Source organism: Capra hircus, chromosome 23 (genome assembly GCF_001704415.2).
Source record: "Capra hircus breed San Clemente chromosome 23, ASM170441v1, whole genome shotgun sequence".
Classification (NCBI taxonomy): domain Eukaryota; kingdom Metazoa; phylum Chordata; class Mammalia; order Artiodactyla; family Bovidae; genus Capra; species Capra hircus.
This window is the reverse complement of record NC_030830.1, coordinates 5,687,318-5,705,335: the sequence shown is the minus strand read 5'-3', so window position 1 is coordinate 5,705,335 and position 18,018 is coordinate 5,687,318. Positions and strand designations below refer to the sequence as shown.

The window sequence follows — 18,018 nt, the reverse complement described above, 5'->3', positions numbered from 1 at the left end:
GTCGAGGGGTAAGGGCTGGGTGAAGGTCGTAGGACAGGGGTGGCGCAGGGCAAGGAAGTCAGGTGGGGCAGGCAACCGGATCACGGGGAGCTTTGCAGTCCATATTAGGGGGTTAATTCTTCTTTGTAACACACAGGTTCCAATGAAGAAAATCAGTCAAAAAGTATGTATTGATCAGAGGGTAAAAGGGAGTCCTGAAACCAAAAAAAAATAGGAAGTGAGAGCTTTGACCTTAAATTGTTTATAATCTAATTGAGAATAGAAGAAAAATACATGAAATTAACAGTGTAAAAAATGAAAACTGAATATAACTAAGCACAGAAGAGCCTGATGTAAACCAAAAGAGCTGCAGGAAGAGCAGGGGAGAGTCTGCATCTCATGCAGAAGCAGGATGTGTCAGGGGTGTGACACGCCTGTGACTTGGGCCCCAGAGGTGGCAGAAAGGGCTGGGCGCTCAGCTCTGAGAGGCAGGATGGTTTCTGTGGTGAGGCTGCTTATTTGCAATAAAAGAATGTCAGCACCGCCACTGACTCTGAATTCCTGCAAGCCTTTAGATCTCTGCAGCATCATACCTACACTCTAGGGTCTAAACAGAGAAAGAAACACTGGCTGTTGTCTGACTCACAGAGTGAAAGCCGACAAAGGCGCTCGTGGCACAGATGTTATTTCTGGAGTACCTCTACCGCTCTGATCCTCAGAAGCCTAGGTAATCGTACAGTGTTATCCCCTTACTGGCAGAATCCCCCTCAAAGTATGTTTTATAATTTTGCTTCCAGATTGTATCATTTTAGGGTTCTGAGGTCTCTGAAATGCTCTGCTATGGGGACACTGGGGAGACCAGTGCACTATTGCTTTGGTCAGTCCAGTCACTGAGTCGCGTCCGACTCTTTGCGACCCCATGGACTGCAGCACACCAGGCTTCCCTGTCCATCACCAACTCCCAGAGCTCGCTCAAACTCACGTCCATCGAGTCGGTGATGCCATCCAACCATCTCATCCTCTGTCGTCTCCTTCTCTTGCCTTCAATCTTTCCCAGCAACAGGGTCTTTTCAAATGAGTCAATTCTTCGCATCAGCTTCAACATCAGTCCTTCCAATCTATATTCAGGACTGATTTCCTTTAGGATTGACTGATTTGATTTCCTTGCAGTCCAAGGGACTCTCAAGAGTCTTCAACACCACAGTTCAAAGATATCAATTCTTCGGCACTCAGCTTTCTTTATGGTCCAATTCTCACCTCCATACATGACTACTGGAAAACCATAGCTTTGACTAGACAGGCCTTTGCCTAGTGGCAAAGTAATGTCTCTGCTTTTTAATATGTTGTTTAGGTTTCTCATAGTTTTTCTTCCAAGGAGCAAGCGTCTTATAATTTCATGTCTGCAGTCACCGTCTGCAGTGATTTTGGAGCCCAAGAAAATAAAGTCTGTCACTGTTTCCATTGTTTCCCCACCTATTTGCCATGAAGTGATGACGTGAAGATGCCATGATCTTAGTTTCCTGAGTGTTGAGCTTTAAGCCAGCTTTTTGACTCTCCTCTTTCACCTTCATCAAGAGGCTCTTTAGTTTCTCTTTATAATAAAATGCAACAGAAAAAAAGTTCTTTGAGGCCTAATTACTAGTGGAAAAGCTTAATTTCCCCTAGACAAGGAACTGTATACATTCCCTCTCTTTTCATTCTGGCTCTGGAATGGAACTGCTAAGTCTGAATCTCGACCACAGCAGTCCAGGGAACCTCTGGCAGGCGCGTTCCTGTTTCACTCTTCTCCTGGGTCCTCATGACCATTCACATCTTCTCGTGTTAATGTGTGTGCTTTTGGTTGGGAGGCATCTCAAAGGTGTGTGGGTCTGATTGAGGGGGAAGAATTGAGAAAAGAGTTAGGTCGATGAGAAGAGGGAGGAGTTCTAGAGAAGGAAACAGAATGAAACACAATAATGAGGAGCTGGGGTTGAATGGAAGCCTGTGGAGATACTGTGGGAAATGCGAGAGACAGATGAGGTCAGAGGAGTGGACGGTGGACTAAGGCAACAGGGAGCCGCAGAAGTAACACGAAACTTGCCTTAAGAGGCTTGGTCTAATTGCAATGTTGAGTATGTACCAAAATAGGAGAAAGTGAGCGACGTGATACTGGGGAAGATAAAAGGAATAGGCGGGCATGGGAAGCTCTGAGGGGAAAAGTGAATCGAGTTTGGATTGAGAAGGAAAAGAAAGGAGTCACTGATCACAGCTGGTGTCTGGGGTGTTATTACTGCTGGAAAGAGTCAGCTTGGAGGAAGGGGTTTGGGTACTTTGGAGAGGCAGGGACAGAGAGGAGAAGAACAGGAAGAGGCAGGCATATTCCTGACTGCGGGGTCCTAAGAGCCCAGATCTTTCTTTTATCTCATCTTTAACTGGATACACTCTAAATGGGCACTTCTTCACCAGGCTGGACACCATCAGAGCCAACTAGCTTCCTATTAATAGAAGAATGCTGCTTTGAAATGTTGGCTAAACTACTTATTAACCCAAAGGACAATAGCGTAGTAAGTAAATAATCACTTAGAAAGTTCAGGAGATTCAGAAAGTTATCTTTTAACTGTAAAAGATTCAGAAAGTTATCATTTAACCACCTGCTCAAGTCACATACAAGTTCATAAATAACGGCATGCTTTTCTTCCTCAGCCCAATGGAGCATTAATTTCGCTTTCCAGGTCAGTAAGACTATTCACATCGCTCCCAACATTTTATTAGGAATATTTTTAAACATAAAGCACAGCTGAAAGAATTTTATAGAGAACACTTGTAACCTGCCTGTTAGGTCTTACTATTAACAGTTTACTGTATTTGCTTTGTCATAAATCTATGTATCTATCTATCCAACAGCTCATCTTATTTTTGGTGCAATTCAGTTCAGTTTAGTCGGTCAGTCGTGTCCAACACTTTGCGACTCCATGAACCGCAGCACACCAGGCCTCCCTGTCCATCACCAACTCCCAGAGTCCACCCAAACCCATGTCCATTGTGTCAGTGATGCCATCCAACCATCTCATCCTCCGTTGTCCCCAATCAGAGTAAACTGCAAACATTACTACTCTTCTGCAATAAATAAAACTATTGTTTTTCAACTTCTGTTCTCTGAATTTTTACCCAAAGACCCTGAAGATCAAAGAGAAGCATTTAGCTCTTTCTGTGGGTGGCTTATCTTCCCAGTCCCTCATACCCAAGCATTGACACTTTAATTACAGTGGTGCCTAACCTGTGCCCTTGAGTTCCTAGAAAGTAAAAAAGGGAATTTTTACAAATCCAGTTATCTTTCATAAATTCTCGTACTTGAGATGGAAAAGACTCCTGGTGGAAGAGTGAAAAAAAGTCCCTCAGATAAATAAGTAATATAACCTATGTCTACATACCTAGATTACCATCTATGCAGCAAAACGGCACCTTTAGTAACATAAGAGCCACAGAGAATACAGATGGTCTCTGCTTTTGGATACCAAATATTCCCAGAAAGACCATCACCCCTGTCCCAAACTTTGGGATTTAGAGGCAGAAACTGCAGTGAGAGAAGCCGTTGAGGAGTGAGGTCAAGTTTTCTAGCTGGCAAATGGATATGATCAAAGCCAGAGACTGCCTTACTAAGACTGACAAAGCAACCACTCACTGTGTGTGTTTCACCGTGTGTAGTTTTCAAGCTTAAGGAACATAATCTGCCGTTGTAATAACAAGCCCGGGTACAATGTTCTATTAAGATTTGTTTTGCCTCCATTTTCATGTCTATAGTTTTATTTATGTTTACGTTTTAATTGATGTTTTGACCATGTGTTTGCCCTGAGGAGATTTGGTGAAGGCTTCCATTTTGAAACACATTTTTTAAATAATATATTTAATATACAGTAAGCGAAAATCTTCTTGTGTATGTATCCAGAAGGAAAATCTTACTGGCGCACTAAAACTTCATTTTAAATGTCTATCCATTAGTATGATAAACAAACCAAAGATGTGATCTTAGAGACTCGAGAGAAAGAACCTCAGTTTGGGGAGAGCCAATAGAAGGAACTAATTCTCAGATCCAAGTGTTGCCAAACAGAGAGGAAGGAGGGAGAAGACTGGAGCAAATGTGAACTGGGCAATGTTACATCAGCTCAGGGCTAGGAACAGCACATGGAGGGAAAAGCCTCTTAATGACCAGTCTGAGAAGGTGGAGACTGGCGTATTTATATTGGTCAACTCAACCTAAGAGCTGCTGTCGTAAGGAAATGAAATCGAGGAAAGAGGCAGAGAACTGACTTTAAAATGTTATTGTCTGATTTTTAAAATGTCTCAGCTCTCTGGGTTTCTTTCGCTGAAAACAATTAAGTGCTCTTGGACCCCCAAGAATCTTGGAGATAAGAGTGTGGCTATCCTAACCTTCCAAAGGAGGGAGATTTGCTGCCTCTGTGGGCAATCTGAGTGATCAAGACTTGTGTCTTTCTCAATAGTCAGGCAAATGCATCCTGTTTTAATTTGAGCCTCAGACACAGGGAAGCTATTTAGAGCAGCTATTTGTCTACAATGAAGTTAGTAAAAACAAATGCTCATTACTTTCCGTGTTGCCATTCATATAACCTTGCAGGAATTCTCCATAGGCTGGCAAATTTTAGTACTTATCTGCAAGGCTACTTTGCAACCATGGACTCTGAAGTGCAATTATTATATGAATACTTAAATCAATCTTTCATGCTTATATTTCTGTCTCCAAGATGTTCAGATGGAAGTGGGTATCACACAAAGGATAGAAGGACAGGTGTAACTTAGTAGAAAAAGATGAAAAAAAAGAACAACACTTGCCTTTTAATCAATGCTCTTGGAATGAGGTATTTAAATAAAAATCGACCGAAATGATGACTCAGTTGATGAGGAAAGATAGCTTCCTCCCATCCCCTCTGTTTACACATACTATTGTTTCAGCCCATGATGTTTTGTTTACTTTGGAAGGAAATATTTTACCCCCTCTGAGATAATTAATTTTTGTCAGCTTCACTGTTTATAAGGGAAACTGAGAAACTGTTAATTGAAATACAGAATGAGTCACTGTTTTCAGTAATTTTTGGCAGCATTCTAATTTGTGTCAATCCCAGCCTAATTATTAGATTTTTTGGAAGCAGAAAGCATATTTGATTTTTCTCTTACTAAATTTTTCTCCTGTTTTTTCAAAACTATGTACTGCCTGAGAAAGGTTATGTAATTTATGTCAACCTGAGGTGAAATGCCAGTACCTCTGGAATACCAAGAGGTTTATGGCGTCACACCTGGCTCTTCACAGTAGCTCAATATTTAGAAAGCTCACAGAATACAATCGTCCTCTTTTCCACATTCCTACCCCTCCGCCCTGACCAAACAATGTGATTCTTTTAAAGACCTTTTAGCTGGTATTAAGCCACAGTATATGGCCCATCACTAATGACATCACTGAAGTGAACTTCCCAGAAGCCATCAGGGAGAACTCATTTGGAAATCCAACTGAATGTCACTTGCAAAGGGCAGGCTCCTAGAAGAGGCGACCAGTCATGCATTCCTGAGTTATTTGTCGTAAAAGCATTAATCACTGTGAACTCATTTGCTCCCCATGCAAACACACCACACTGTAGCACAGGAATTCTGTTCCAAGCGATCATTAACGTAGAGAACAGAAGCTGCTGACTGTGGGCAGGGATAATAAACTCCATCAGATCAGTGGCCAGTATAATGGGACTGTTAATGGTTCCTAATAGAAGTTGGACCTTCCTGAGGAGTGAAGGCAGAGCAGAGAGGCAGGCAGCTCTACTGGGCAGACAGCCCCATCTCTGGCCTGCTGGAGGATGAAAGGGGCATCGGTGTCAGTCACAGAGTATTGCTAGGGCTCTGAGGTGGCCATCGCTGGGGGCGTGGGCAGCAGCTATGGGTTGAGGAGGGACCTGTGGAGACGCAACCACACTCCAGCTGGTCGCCGGCTGCAGGCAAGGTTGCCGTTGGACATCTGGCGCTGTGGACATCCCAGAACCTTGAGCTCACCCCACTCCACACTGGGTCACCATTGACGGGGAGGATGGCAATCACAGGGACAATGGCACAGCCGGGCACGGGAGCATGTGACGCGGCTCTGTGACATTCCGAAGCCCCGGCCACTGCTGTGATTGAGGTGCTGACACGGCTGTGCCGGGGCTCAGCAGTGGGGCTCGGATAGAGCTGGCGGATGCATCTATTGATGCGAGAGGCTCCCAAGAGCTGAGGGAACTGGGGAGCAGGGATGGAAGAGGGATGCTCGCTCTAAACATAAACAGTGAAAAATACTAACACTGCGGGGTGTTTGCCAATAAGCACAGAGTGCCACAGAGGAGCTGAATAAACGCGTCTAATAGCGGAAAGGACGTTGCCAGTAGACTCCAGTCACCTTTCCCAGATGGGTTCCCAGAAACCAGAGTGGAGTGGGACACGGCAGTCTTTGTGCCAGAAAACACCACTCATCCGCGATTATGTCGTTTAGTAAGACCTAGTGTTCAAGAGTTTGAAAGATGTGAGAAAACAGATGGTTATAAACAAGGAGGTGAAGCAGGGAAGGCGCGGGGAGAGGACAGTTTTCAGAGGAGCCTCTCCCCGCCCCCTGCCCAGCACTCACCGTCAGCAGGACCGTCCCACGGAGCCAGGGGCCCCGCGGCGGGCAGAGACGGGCTGATGGCTTCTAGGCCTCTCGCCCACAGAGGCAACAAACCCGCGCCGAGTGCTAGACTCCAGGCACGGGGTATAAATGCAGCAGCACTGGGGGAGCGAAACCAGCGAGAGGGAAATTCAGAGACAGCCGCGTGGAAGACTGCGCTGGCTGCGAACAGCGTGGACGAGATGAACCGGGTGGGTGGGGACAGGGAGGTGGGGGAGACACGCTCCACACAGACTGTCGAGGCATGAACACGGGTGTGAAGGGGGAGCAGGCACACTGAGTGCAAAGAGGGAAGGAAACAGCCTGCGTCGGTGACGGAGTGTTGCATGTGCGTGCGTGCGTGTGTGTGTGTGTGTGTGTGTGTGTGTGTGTGTGTTAGGATAGCGGAGCAGCAGGCAATACGCAAGACCAGAAGGGTGGTCGCGTGTTACAAGGAGCCTTGGTAGTGAGACAGAGGAGTCCGGGTGGATGTGGCGGGCATTAGAGACCCACTGAAAGCCCTTGGCGTCTGAGGAGCAGAGCCAAGCCAAGTTCTGGAAAGTTTCATCTGGTGTCTATGTAGGAGGGGAGAATGGAGGGAAAGAGAGAATTGAGGGGGTTGCTGCGGGCAGCTGGGGTGCCCTGACTTGACGAGCTCTCACGCTTCCTCCTGCAGCACACTTTCATCCTGCCCTTCTCGCTAGTCGAGGTCATCCTCAGACCACACTGCTACCCGTTGAGGAAGAAAGGACTCACTCTGTTGACTGCTGCTGGGCTCGCCTATGTCAGCAGGTAAGACTGGCAGAGAGAAAAATCAACTTGGACTGGTCATTCCAGACTCTGAGGAATATTCCAGAAGCAGCACACTGTTCTATAAGCGTGCCTTTATCTTGGGACAGCAAGGGTTTTACCATCTTTTAATTTGCAAGAAAAAAATGAATCTTATTGCTTGCTTTTGCCGCCCGTGGAAACATCACTTGCCCGAGAATACGCAGGTATGCATGCGTGCACACACACAGCAGGTCACGAGCTCTCCCACCCCCTCCATGAAGAATTCATCAATGTAAAGCTATGCATGTTACCTTCCCTAGAAAAACATTGATCTTTGGTTCCATCTGTAATTAAAATGTTTGAATGGTTGAATGAGCTAGGGCATCTAAACATATTCCATCTGAAAAGTCATTTGACAGATTGAGCAGCCAAGGTTTGGTCCATCCCGCTTGCCTGGATCACCGTGGGCTTATTTGCATCAACATCTGGCACTCGAGCACCAAGAGGGCATTTGAGCAACTGCCCAGGGGCTTGCAGAACAGCCTAGCTGGAGGCCTGGGAGATAATTCAAGGAGCTGGCCTAGATTTCATCATTCAGCCACCTGGCGACACTAATTCTCAGAAATTTTGCCCAATGTCTGTAGTCAAGGGAAAGTGCTTGGCCATGCACCCGGTAACTGGAAACCCCCTTTCCGTTCCACAGCCTTCTCATCCACGGCCAAGCTCTGGCTCTACTGTGAGGGGCGCGCCAAGCAAAATACCTGCAGATTGGATGTAAATCACGGTGTTCCTACTCTAGCCTCGACTCACCTGAGCTTCTCACATCTGCCAATCTGGCTAACTCCCCAACCCCCACTGGGGGAACGTTTCCCCCAGGGCAGTGCACTGGTAGAGACAAAAGCCTGGAAGAGAACACAGTCCACAGGATTGGTCTCCAGCAGCACCTGCTTTCCCAGCCTTTGTCTTAGAGCCGTAAGCTGTGTGCCCAGAACTCAGGTGCTGGTTCCTCGCCAGCCTTCCCTTCCCTTTTGCAGGATATGTTCCTCCCACACTTCTGCAGCCTTCTTTCCCTGAGGACAAAGTCCCTTCAGGTTTCTCCTGTCCCTAAGAAATCACTCGCTCAATAAATCCACCCCAGCTCTCCACTGACCTACACTGTTCACTAGCCCGGGCCTCTGCCTTTTAACACAGGACGTGTTGAGAGAATAAAGGATAAATTGGGGACCTGCTGGTAGCTGAGGTCTGGAGCACGGTGTCGAGGAGGATTCTGGGGCCCTAAAAGACTTGTGCTATCACCTAGCAATATCTGCCAATAGCATGTGACTGGAGAGCGGTGCTGGAGAAGACTCCTGAGAGCCCCTCGGACCGCAAGGAGATCCAACCAGTCCATTCTAAGGGAGATCAGTCCTGGGTGTTCATTGGAAGGACTGATGCTAAGGCTGAAACTTCAGTATTTTTGGCCACCTCATGCGAAGAGTTGACTCATTGGAAAAGACTCTGATGCTGGGAGGGATTGGGGGCAGGTGGAGAAGGGGACAACAGAGGATGAGATGGCTGGATGGCATCACTGACTCAATGCACATGAGTCTGGGTAAACTCCGGGAGTTGGTGATGGACAGGGAGGCCTGGCATGCTGCGATTCATGGAGTCGCAAAGAGTCGGACACGACTGAGCGACTGAACTGAACTGAACTGGAGAGTGGTGGGACATGTACTGTGTATTTTCTGAGTCTGGCTTAACCAAAGAAATAAATCCCTAACTACAGAATATCTAGGACCTGGGGTGGGGTAGGCATATGCATAAAAGATTCATTTTTTTCTCTTGTGTGTGTTGAGAAGAAGCAGGATGGTAGCTGGTTGATTATGCACATGAATTTCCATACTGTTTTTTCTCTTTTTTTTTGGTGGACTTTATTTTATTCTTTCTTGCCAAGGGTAACTTTGAGACTTTGTATATAAGATAGGATTTTTGGTCTATTAATTTTTTTCTGCCTAAGGACTTAGGAGTTGATCATCAATCCTCATATCTACCCTCACTCTTTCTCCTCAGAAACCCAGGAGGTCAAACAGCACCTGAGGCCACTGGTATTTGGAGAAAACTGTGATGCCCATAAAGATGAAACACAGTGGTCAAGAGGGTTTGGCTCTTAGCTGCCCGGGCATGTACCCTGACATGCAGGGAATGTGGGTGTTGGAGAAAGGAGGTGTAACAAGAAGGCACTTATTCCTCACTGCCAGGCATTGAGCAAGGGTATGAGGACGCAGAGATGTACAAAATACCAGGCTGCCTTCAAGAACTGCCTGAGGCAGAGGAAGGAAAAGAGACGATGGTCAGACAGGGTGATGAGACTCTCAGAGGGACAAGCGCAGGGTGCTGGGGGATGTCGAGGATTGGCTTCTCAAGGGAGGCGGTGTCTAAGCTGAGACCCGAAGAATAAGTAGAAGTTAAGTCAACAGCGATGTGGAAAAGAGCGTCAGGCAGAGGGAAGGGCATGTCTGAAAGGCTGGAGGAGCTGAGGGCGTGGCTGAATTGGAAGACAGGAAGGAATTAGATCAAGAATCCACATCAGTGGGTTCAGACTTCTAAACGGAAGGGGTTTTCTCTGTGAAAGTTTTCGCAGACAGGTGAAATGACGTGGCTTGTGGAAGAAAGATGACTAGAAAGATGATTCTGGCTGAAAAGTGTGGAAATTAAAGAGGAACAAGACAGGGAAGCTGGTCTGCGGCATTTGCAGTAACTCAGCAGAGTTGATGTTGGCTTACAGATGGCGATAGCAATCAATCTCCAAACAGAATCAGAGAGGGTTGGTGGTGGAAGGCTCAGCGGATTAAATGACATGGCCAAGGTCACATGGCAAGGGAAAATCAAAGCTGAGACTTAAATCAAGGACTTTCAAATCCAGTTCTCTTTTCAGTGTATTCAGATGGCCAAGAATTTGTTCACTCCCTGTGTGGGGCTTCCCTGGCAGTTCAGATGGTAAAGAATTTGCCTGCAATATGGGACACCCAGGTTCGATCCCTGAGTCTGGAAGATCCCCTGGAGAAGGGAATGGCAACTCACTCCAGTATTCTTGCCTGGAGAATCCCATGGCAGAGAAGCCTGGACTAACACTGTGTAAAACATACGCTACTAATTGCTAGAGGGTGAGAATGCAAACAATCTTACCATCATCTCTAGAGTCTAAAAGCTTGCATGAAGTCATTCTTGGGTCTGTGCTCAAACTGTACGTTACCGTGAAATAATGGAGCAAATGAAGGGAAGGGACGGAGCCCTATCACCAGCAGGAATGTAGGCTGGTGGACCCTGACAGGGAGTTGAAGTGATTTGGGATTTGGGTTTTCTTATCGTTAATGAGGGGCTTCCCAGGTGGCTCATTGGTAAGTAAGCTGCCTGCCAATGCAAGAGATAGGAGTTCGACCCCTGGATCGGGAAGATCCCCTGGAGAAGGAAATAGCAACCTGCTCCAGTATTCTTGCCAGGGAAAACCCACAGACAGAGGAGCCTGGTGGGCTACAGTCCACAAGGTCACGAAAGAGTCAGACGCAATTTAGCGATGAAACAACAATAACAAATCATTAAGGAAGTACAAAATCAGCACTCTGGACAGTAGGCCTCATTTTTGCTGGAATGGACCAAAGGCACCTGTACGCCAGCTTTCTATGCTGCCCTCCTGTTTGACAGCTCCCCACTCTGGCTGTTGCCTCACCAGGGGAGCTCAGATTCATTGCTGCCAGCTGCCTCCACCCTTACATAACACTCTGGGGGGCACATGGGCCTTCTCAGCCACAGATGGCCATCAACAAGTCCCACAGACTGTGGATATCCATGGAGATATTTTAGGGTCATCTGTCAGGCGTGTCTGTTTGGATGCTCAAATAGGGAAACCACATAGCAGGAATGAGGTAAAGAATATGGTCCCGAGCCAGAGAGAGCGTGGGAAACCAACATGAGTCAAAAAAATGGCAACAACCCTGACCCAGGGAAGCATTTCTCTGCTGAAACCACATTACAATGACTTAAAAATAGTCCCCAAGACCATGGGGACAGCCTCCTATGTGGCACTTGCTTTTTTGTTATTTTTCAGATTGCAAAATTGGAGGGTTGGCCCCGAAGAGGGAAAATAAAGCTTCGCAAAGTAGTAATAACTGTAAATCTTTCATTTCCTTTGGAAAGCATTAGTCATCTATAAATATGGTGGCCCACTCACTCCTCCCTTCTCTCTCGCCCCGGAACACCTCACCTAACTCTCTCTGAGGCTGTGCTGAAGAGCAGAAAAACAGAAATGTTCCTCCTGCTGGCTTTTATTCACTCTTTTATTGAACAAATATTTCCCCTAACACAGGACTGGTCCTGCTGGGAAAAGCAAAGTTACATAAGGCCAAGCCCCAGCCTGGAGGGGGTTTGTACTTAATAAGTGGAGATGAGCCATGCATACAAATTATAAGAACACAAGATAGGAAGTGATAAAATGTCGTAACAAGTGCAAGGAGCCAACAGGAACACAAGGAGGAAGCGGTTACGTCTGGCTGGGCCATGTGGGAAGGACTTCATCAAAGGTGTCGTTGGATCTGGGCCCTCAAGGACTGGCTGGGTTGGAGCAGCAAAAAAAAAAAAAAAGAGAGAGAGAGAGAAACTGAACAACACAACCCATTTGCCAAGCCAAGAGGACACAGATCATGTTAAAGCAATGGTTTCACTTTAGCCGGACCTACTAGTGAAAGAAACTAACAGGAAATGACCCTGAAACTGCCCGCTCACAGTCTTGCAGATGGCAGGCTGGAGGGGGTTGGACACGGTATAGACTATGTGAGATGTGCCTGTTGCTGCTATTTGTTTGCCGTGGCGTTAGCAGTGAGAACTGTAACTTGGCCAGAGAGTCATGCTTTAAAAAAACTATCTTGACAACAGTACCTATAATGGATTGAAGCGGCAAGACGCAGAAAGCAAGAATCAAGCAATGTCGAAATAAAAAGTCATCCAGAAGATTCTGAAGTCATCTAGTTCAGCCACAATGGTTTATTCGTCATCCACGGATATTTCACAATTTCAGTGTCACCCCACGTCTGGATGCTTGGAACATCCTTCTGCAAGGGGCCTAGTCCTCCAAGACCTCCATCTCCAAGGGATCTTAATAACTCAGTGAGGGTTCACACATGGCCCTGTGTACACTGTCCTGAGCATTCCTCTCCCTCATGGACTGTAAAGTCACAGTACCCAACCTCCGGGATCCAACACCCCCACTGGGACCTGCCTTAAGGTCAGCTTACCGCCCCGCCGCTGTTCCGGCCCACACTGCCCCTGCCCATCAGTCTCCGCTGTTGGCAGAAGTAGGATGCTGCTGCTGCTACTGCAGCAGCCCCAGCTGCCTGCAGCACACCAACACCTTGCTCTTGATAGACCAGAAATCCGCTGGTGCAGTAGGTGTCTCTGCCAGCGTGTCTGGTATTCCATGCCAGGCGCAAGTGTCACACAGATAGGCAGCTATAACCCAGCCTGGGGAGAGAGATCTGGAAAGTCACTGCTCAACTGCAGTTCTTATGGGGAAAGAAATGATTTTTTTCTTCTGTTCTGTGCTCACTCGGGTGTAATAACCCTCTAAGTTTCTGCACCCATTTACACATGCATAGTTACACACATAGACATCTTACCCAAAGAAGACGTTAGAAACTGCCAGAAGGGCGAACTGAGCTGAGTTCCAGGACCAGCCTCCTTGTTATACATGCACCAACAATCCTCTCCTACCCCCTCTGGTGCACTGTGTAAATTCCCTCCCAGAGCCACTGTGACCCTTTCCTGAGATGTGACCTTAGGCCAGGACCATCTAGATGGCACCATTGTTTTACAGCCTACAAAGTTGGGGTCAGAATCCTAGCCTCATTTTCCACAGAAGAACTCCTTAGCCCTCATGTAAATTAACATAGGAAAATAAATATGAAGATGTCACACAGCTTCCCCTGTTATCAGGATCTGGGGTCCAGGCCAGCCTGTATGCAAATTGAAGAGGAAAGGAAATGGAGGGCTAGGCGTGGAAATGAGTGTCTACACTTTTCATTCTTCCTGTGCAAATCTCAATTCCTGCTCTCCCAAAATGCCTGTTGCAAAAGTAAGAGATAAGAAGAGGTTGAAAATGGATATAGCTGTACAATTAGGAATGAGGGACATACCTGAGATATATTGTTGGTGGAACAGAATGGGGTTTTATGGATTGATTGGTGTGTAGTAGGCTAATGAAAAGGAAAAATCAAGGAGAATTCTCAGGATTTTCAGCTGGTGAACTGAGAAGATGGTGATTCCATTAAAAGATATGGAAAAGTTAGAAAATAAATAGTTTGGGGGTATAATGTTAAGAAGCCAACTTAAAAGCCCATATCTGGGTCCCATTCCAGAAGATTCTGGTTTAATTGGTTCAGGATATATCCTGGGCATCAGAATTTTTAGAATCCCCAAAGCAACTCTGGACTCAGCCTGGTGGCTCAGACGGTAAAGAATCTGCCTGCAGTGCAGAAGACCCAGGTTCAATCACTGTGTTGGGAAGAGCCCCTGGAGAAGGGAATGGCTACCCACTCTAGTATTCTTGCCTGGAGAATTCCATGGACGGAGGAGACTGGTGGACTACATTCAGTCCATGGGGCCACAAAGAGTCATGGCTGAGTGACTAATGCCCTAAAGACAACTCTAAATCTTCAGTCAAAGATGAGCCACTTGTCTAGAGGAACTTGCAATTGGAAGTGCAGACCTGGCGATCTCCAAGGAGGTGGGACTGTGGAGATTCAGGAAGTGGAGCCCCGTGGTGGGATGAGGTTTCTTAAGAGGCGATAGAGGGAAGAGGAAAGAAGTAGGCAGCAGCTGAGGAAACTCCCTCCTCTAAGGGGCCGAAGGGGCCGCAAAGTAGCCAAGAATGACCAGATGGTAGAAAACCAGGAAGATGCAAGAACCCCATGCCCCTGAGGGTGGAGGAATCTTTGAGGCAGAAGGGAGCCTTCCAGTGAGGGTGGACAACAGTTTTAAATGCTATGAAGAGGCTGCCACCCCCAACAACTCTCATTAATGTTGGTATTTTAAACATCCATCCAGGTAAACTGTTTATCTAACACTCTAGCTTCACAGTTTCTTTTCACTCCTTTAAAAAAAAAAAATTATTGTTTGTTTATTTATGCTTTTTGCTTCGCACCTAAGATTTATTTGAAAGTAAATCATGCAGGAAATTTATTTTTAGGGCACTAGTAGAACTTCACAACTTTATATTAAAAAAAAAATTTAACTCTTGTAGTTATTAAAGCTAGGAAAGTGAAAGTGTTAGTAGCTCAGTCATCTCCGACTCTTTGTGACCCCATGGACTGTAGCCTGCCAGGCTCCTCTGTCCATGGAATTCTCTAGGCAAGAATACTGGAGTGGGTTGCCATTTCCTTCTCCAGAGGATATTCCTGACCCAGGGATCAAACCTGGGTCTCCTGCATAGCAGACGGATTCTTTACCGACGGAACCACCCGGGAAGCTATCATCCTTCATATTTTATTAGGAACAGAAACCCTGGACAGATAGGTGAACTGAGGCAGGAGTTTTGAAGTCAGTACCAGCTCCACCTCCATGCGAAGGAGTCACCAGGTAACAAGTTCTCAGGGGCATTTTCAGTGCAGGAAGTTTTCTGCTAACTTGTCGAATTTATTCGCAAAATGTGAATGCAGACTGTGCTTGCTTTCTGGCATCAGATGTAACTGTGACCCTCTCACAGGGTTATTTATGAAGTCTACAAAAACATGGAACCAGAGGCTCCTATCATTCTGTTTATTCTGCTGGTCTCGAAAGATATGACATGAGAATTAAAACGTTGAGAATTATGTGCCTGCAGCCGACCAAACCCTTAGTTATCTACTAACCTCTAACCCAACAGACTTCCACTATTGATAAGATACAGAAAATACAAATTTCATGATCATCATTTGATGCTACAAGATTTAGGATGAGGAGATTATAAAAGATTAATGTTCGGCTACCACTTTATGCCCTCCTAGCCTGACTCACATAGAGTCACACGGCAGACAGCTCCATATACAGTATTCATTGCCGAACTGAGGGTCAGAAGCATTGGCCTCTTCAAAGTATTAACAAAATGAGCAGCCAATTAACTGCTATTTGAAAGGCTACTGTTTACTCTTCTGCGGTGTTCCTGATGTGTCAGCAGCCAAGGCCTGCCTGTAGAAGCCACAGCGAACAGCAGTTAAAAGGAAACACTGGTGCTTGTAGTGCCACCTCAACAGTCATTTATTTGAAAATAAGGAACTTGGGAAACAGATAACACATATCAGATAAAATCCCCGTCCTCATAGAGCTCCCAGAAGCCCTGAAAGAAGACAGCCGAATATGAGACCAGGGTAAATTCACGGTTGGGGGAGCGCATGGCATGGCAGCCTAATCGGATGGGGGTGGTGGGAACTGCGAGAAGAAAGGGCAGGAAACTTTTTCTGGAGAAATGAACTTTTAAGCTGAAATTCAAACGTGAGGGAGATTCAGCTAGGGACAGAGTAAGAAGTGTGTCCTAGGAACGGTGAAGGTCAGAGTTGTTCCAGAGACGATAGCAGGGTGCAGAAGCTGCAGAGCTTGGTCCGTTCAAGAAACGGAAATGGGTCTGTAATGGTCGGGCTGCAGATCTGAGGATAGGTGGGTGGCCGGGGGGACAGGTCAGGGCCAAGTAGGCTGGGGGAGGAGCGTGGGCATTTTCCTAAATCAATGTGGATCCCCTGGGAGGAGGGAGAGTGCTGGGAACAGGTATTTTTCTTTCAGAGGCATTATTGAGTTGCTGCAGTATGGAAAGTGGACGGAATGAAGGATCCTGGATTGAAATCATGAAATGAGTGCCCTGCAGAAATACCTAAATAGGATTCCATGGGATCAGATTGGTAACTAGGGAGGACCTGGGGCTTCCCTCATAGCTCGGTCGGTAAAGAATCTGCCTGCAGTGCAGGAGACCTGGGTTCGATTGCTGGGCTGGCCCCGGAGAAGGAAATGGCAATCCACTGAAGTATTCGTGCGTGGAAAATCCCACGGACAGAGGAGCCTGGCGGGCTACAGCCCATGGAGTCGCAAGAGTCGGACACGACTGAGCAACTAAACCACCACCACCACCACCACCAGGGAGGACCTAACACAGGGGGAGGACCAAGACGATTCAGCTGCACACAGGCTGAGTGCCTCTCCCTCCCTCCCCCACGCCGCCCATCTTCCGCCCTCTCCTTCCGTCTCTCCCTCCCTCTCTCTCTTCCCTTTTTACGTATATTCTGGCAAGCCTTAAAGAGGTAATAGCACCTGAGCATGGCTATCTCTGCACTCAAGCCTCTCTGCGGACCGCCCTGCATTAAATTGACTGCCATCTCCCCTGACACTCTATTTGTATTTACATTACTTTCCCCGCCATCAGTTATCACACTTAAAACTTTCTCTGCACCTTCTCTGGGAAAGCACAGACTTCATTAACTTGCCCCAGGAACTTTCCTTTACAAACCTTACTCTGGAGGAAACAAAAAGTAAATAAACAGAAACTTTCCAGGCCTCCAGGGGAACGTCCTTATTTGTAGACTATCTTATATAAACGTGCATGGAAACTAGGAAGCCCTAAATTTAACTCTAGGAAGTAAACAAAGCAAACGAAATGATGCAACCCGTTTGGAGTCTGTTTGGAGCTCCTCACCGACCCCAAACGCCTGGCCCTAGGTACCTGAGGGTATTTGCTTTCTGTCCCTAAAATGTTCCTTTCTGTCCCTTTCTCTGTCCTGTCATGTGACGCAGCCAGGCAGGAAAGAAGTGTCATGGGTGTCCTTCTAGAATGCACCCACGGGATACACGTGTCACAGAATTCCAGCGTTAGTCATAACGCTAATAACTGTTATTGTTTTCAATCCAGTCCTGTTTTGAGGACATGAAAGCAGCATCTAGACAAGTCCAGGGCAGCAGAGCGGCAGCAGCAGGGCCGAAACGAGGGACACACACAGCATGAAATTTACCATTCCAAGTACACAGTTCAGGGGCACTAAAGACATTCTCACTGTTGTGCACCCATCACCACTATCCTTTTCCAGAATGCTTTTCTTCCCAAACTGAAGTTTTGTACTCCTTACACAGAAACTCCCCATTCCCTCCTCCCCTCAGCCCCATTCTGCTTGGTCTCTGTGCGTTTGATGACCCTAAGCACTTCACATAAGTGGAATCATACAGTATTTATTTGCCCCTTTGTGACTGGCGTATCTTACCTAGTATTCTCAAGTTCCATTCATATTGTAGCACATGTCAGGATTTCCTTCCTTTTGAGGGTGCCATAGGGCTTCCCCGGTGGCTCAGCAGTAAAGAATCTGCCTGCAATTCAGGAGACTTAAGAGATGTGGGTTTGACCCCTAGGTCGGGAAGATCCCCTAGAGGAGGGCATGGCAACACACTCCAGTATTCTTGCCTGGAGAATCTCATGGACAGAGGAGCCTGGTGGGCTGCAGAGTCGGGCACGACTGAAATGACTCAGCACACACACATGCAAGGGCTGCGTAATATTTCACTGTGTGTGTGCACCTGTACCACACTCTATCTGTTCATCCTTAAATGGACCCTTGGGTTGCTCTCATATTTTAATT

General features: G+C 46.7%; 1 protein-coding gene across 1 annotated transcript in view; it reads left to right on the top strand.

The window, feature by feature from the left end:
- Positions 1-18,018, top strand: part of ADTRP (androgen dependent TFPI regulating protein) — a 68,977-nt gene that overhangs the window by 35,849 nt on the left and 15,110 nt on the right. Inside the window, exon 4 of the mRNA XM_013974157.2 lies at positions 7,308-7,423. Within this exon, the coding sequence (XP_013829611.2) occupies positions 7,308-7,423 (116 nt within the window). The remainder of the gene's footprint in view (positions 1-7,307; positions 7,424-18,018) is intronic.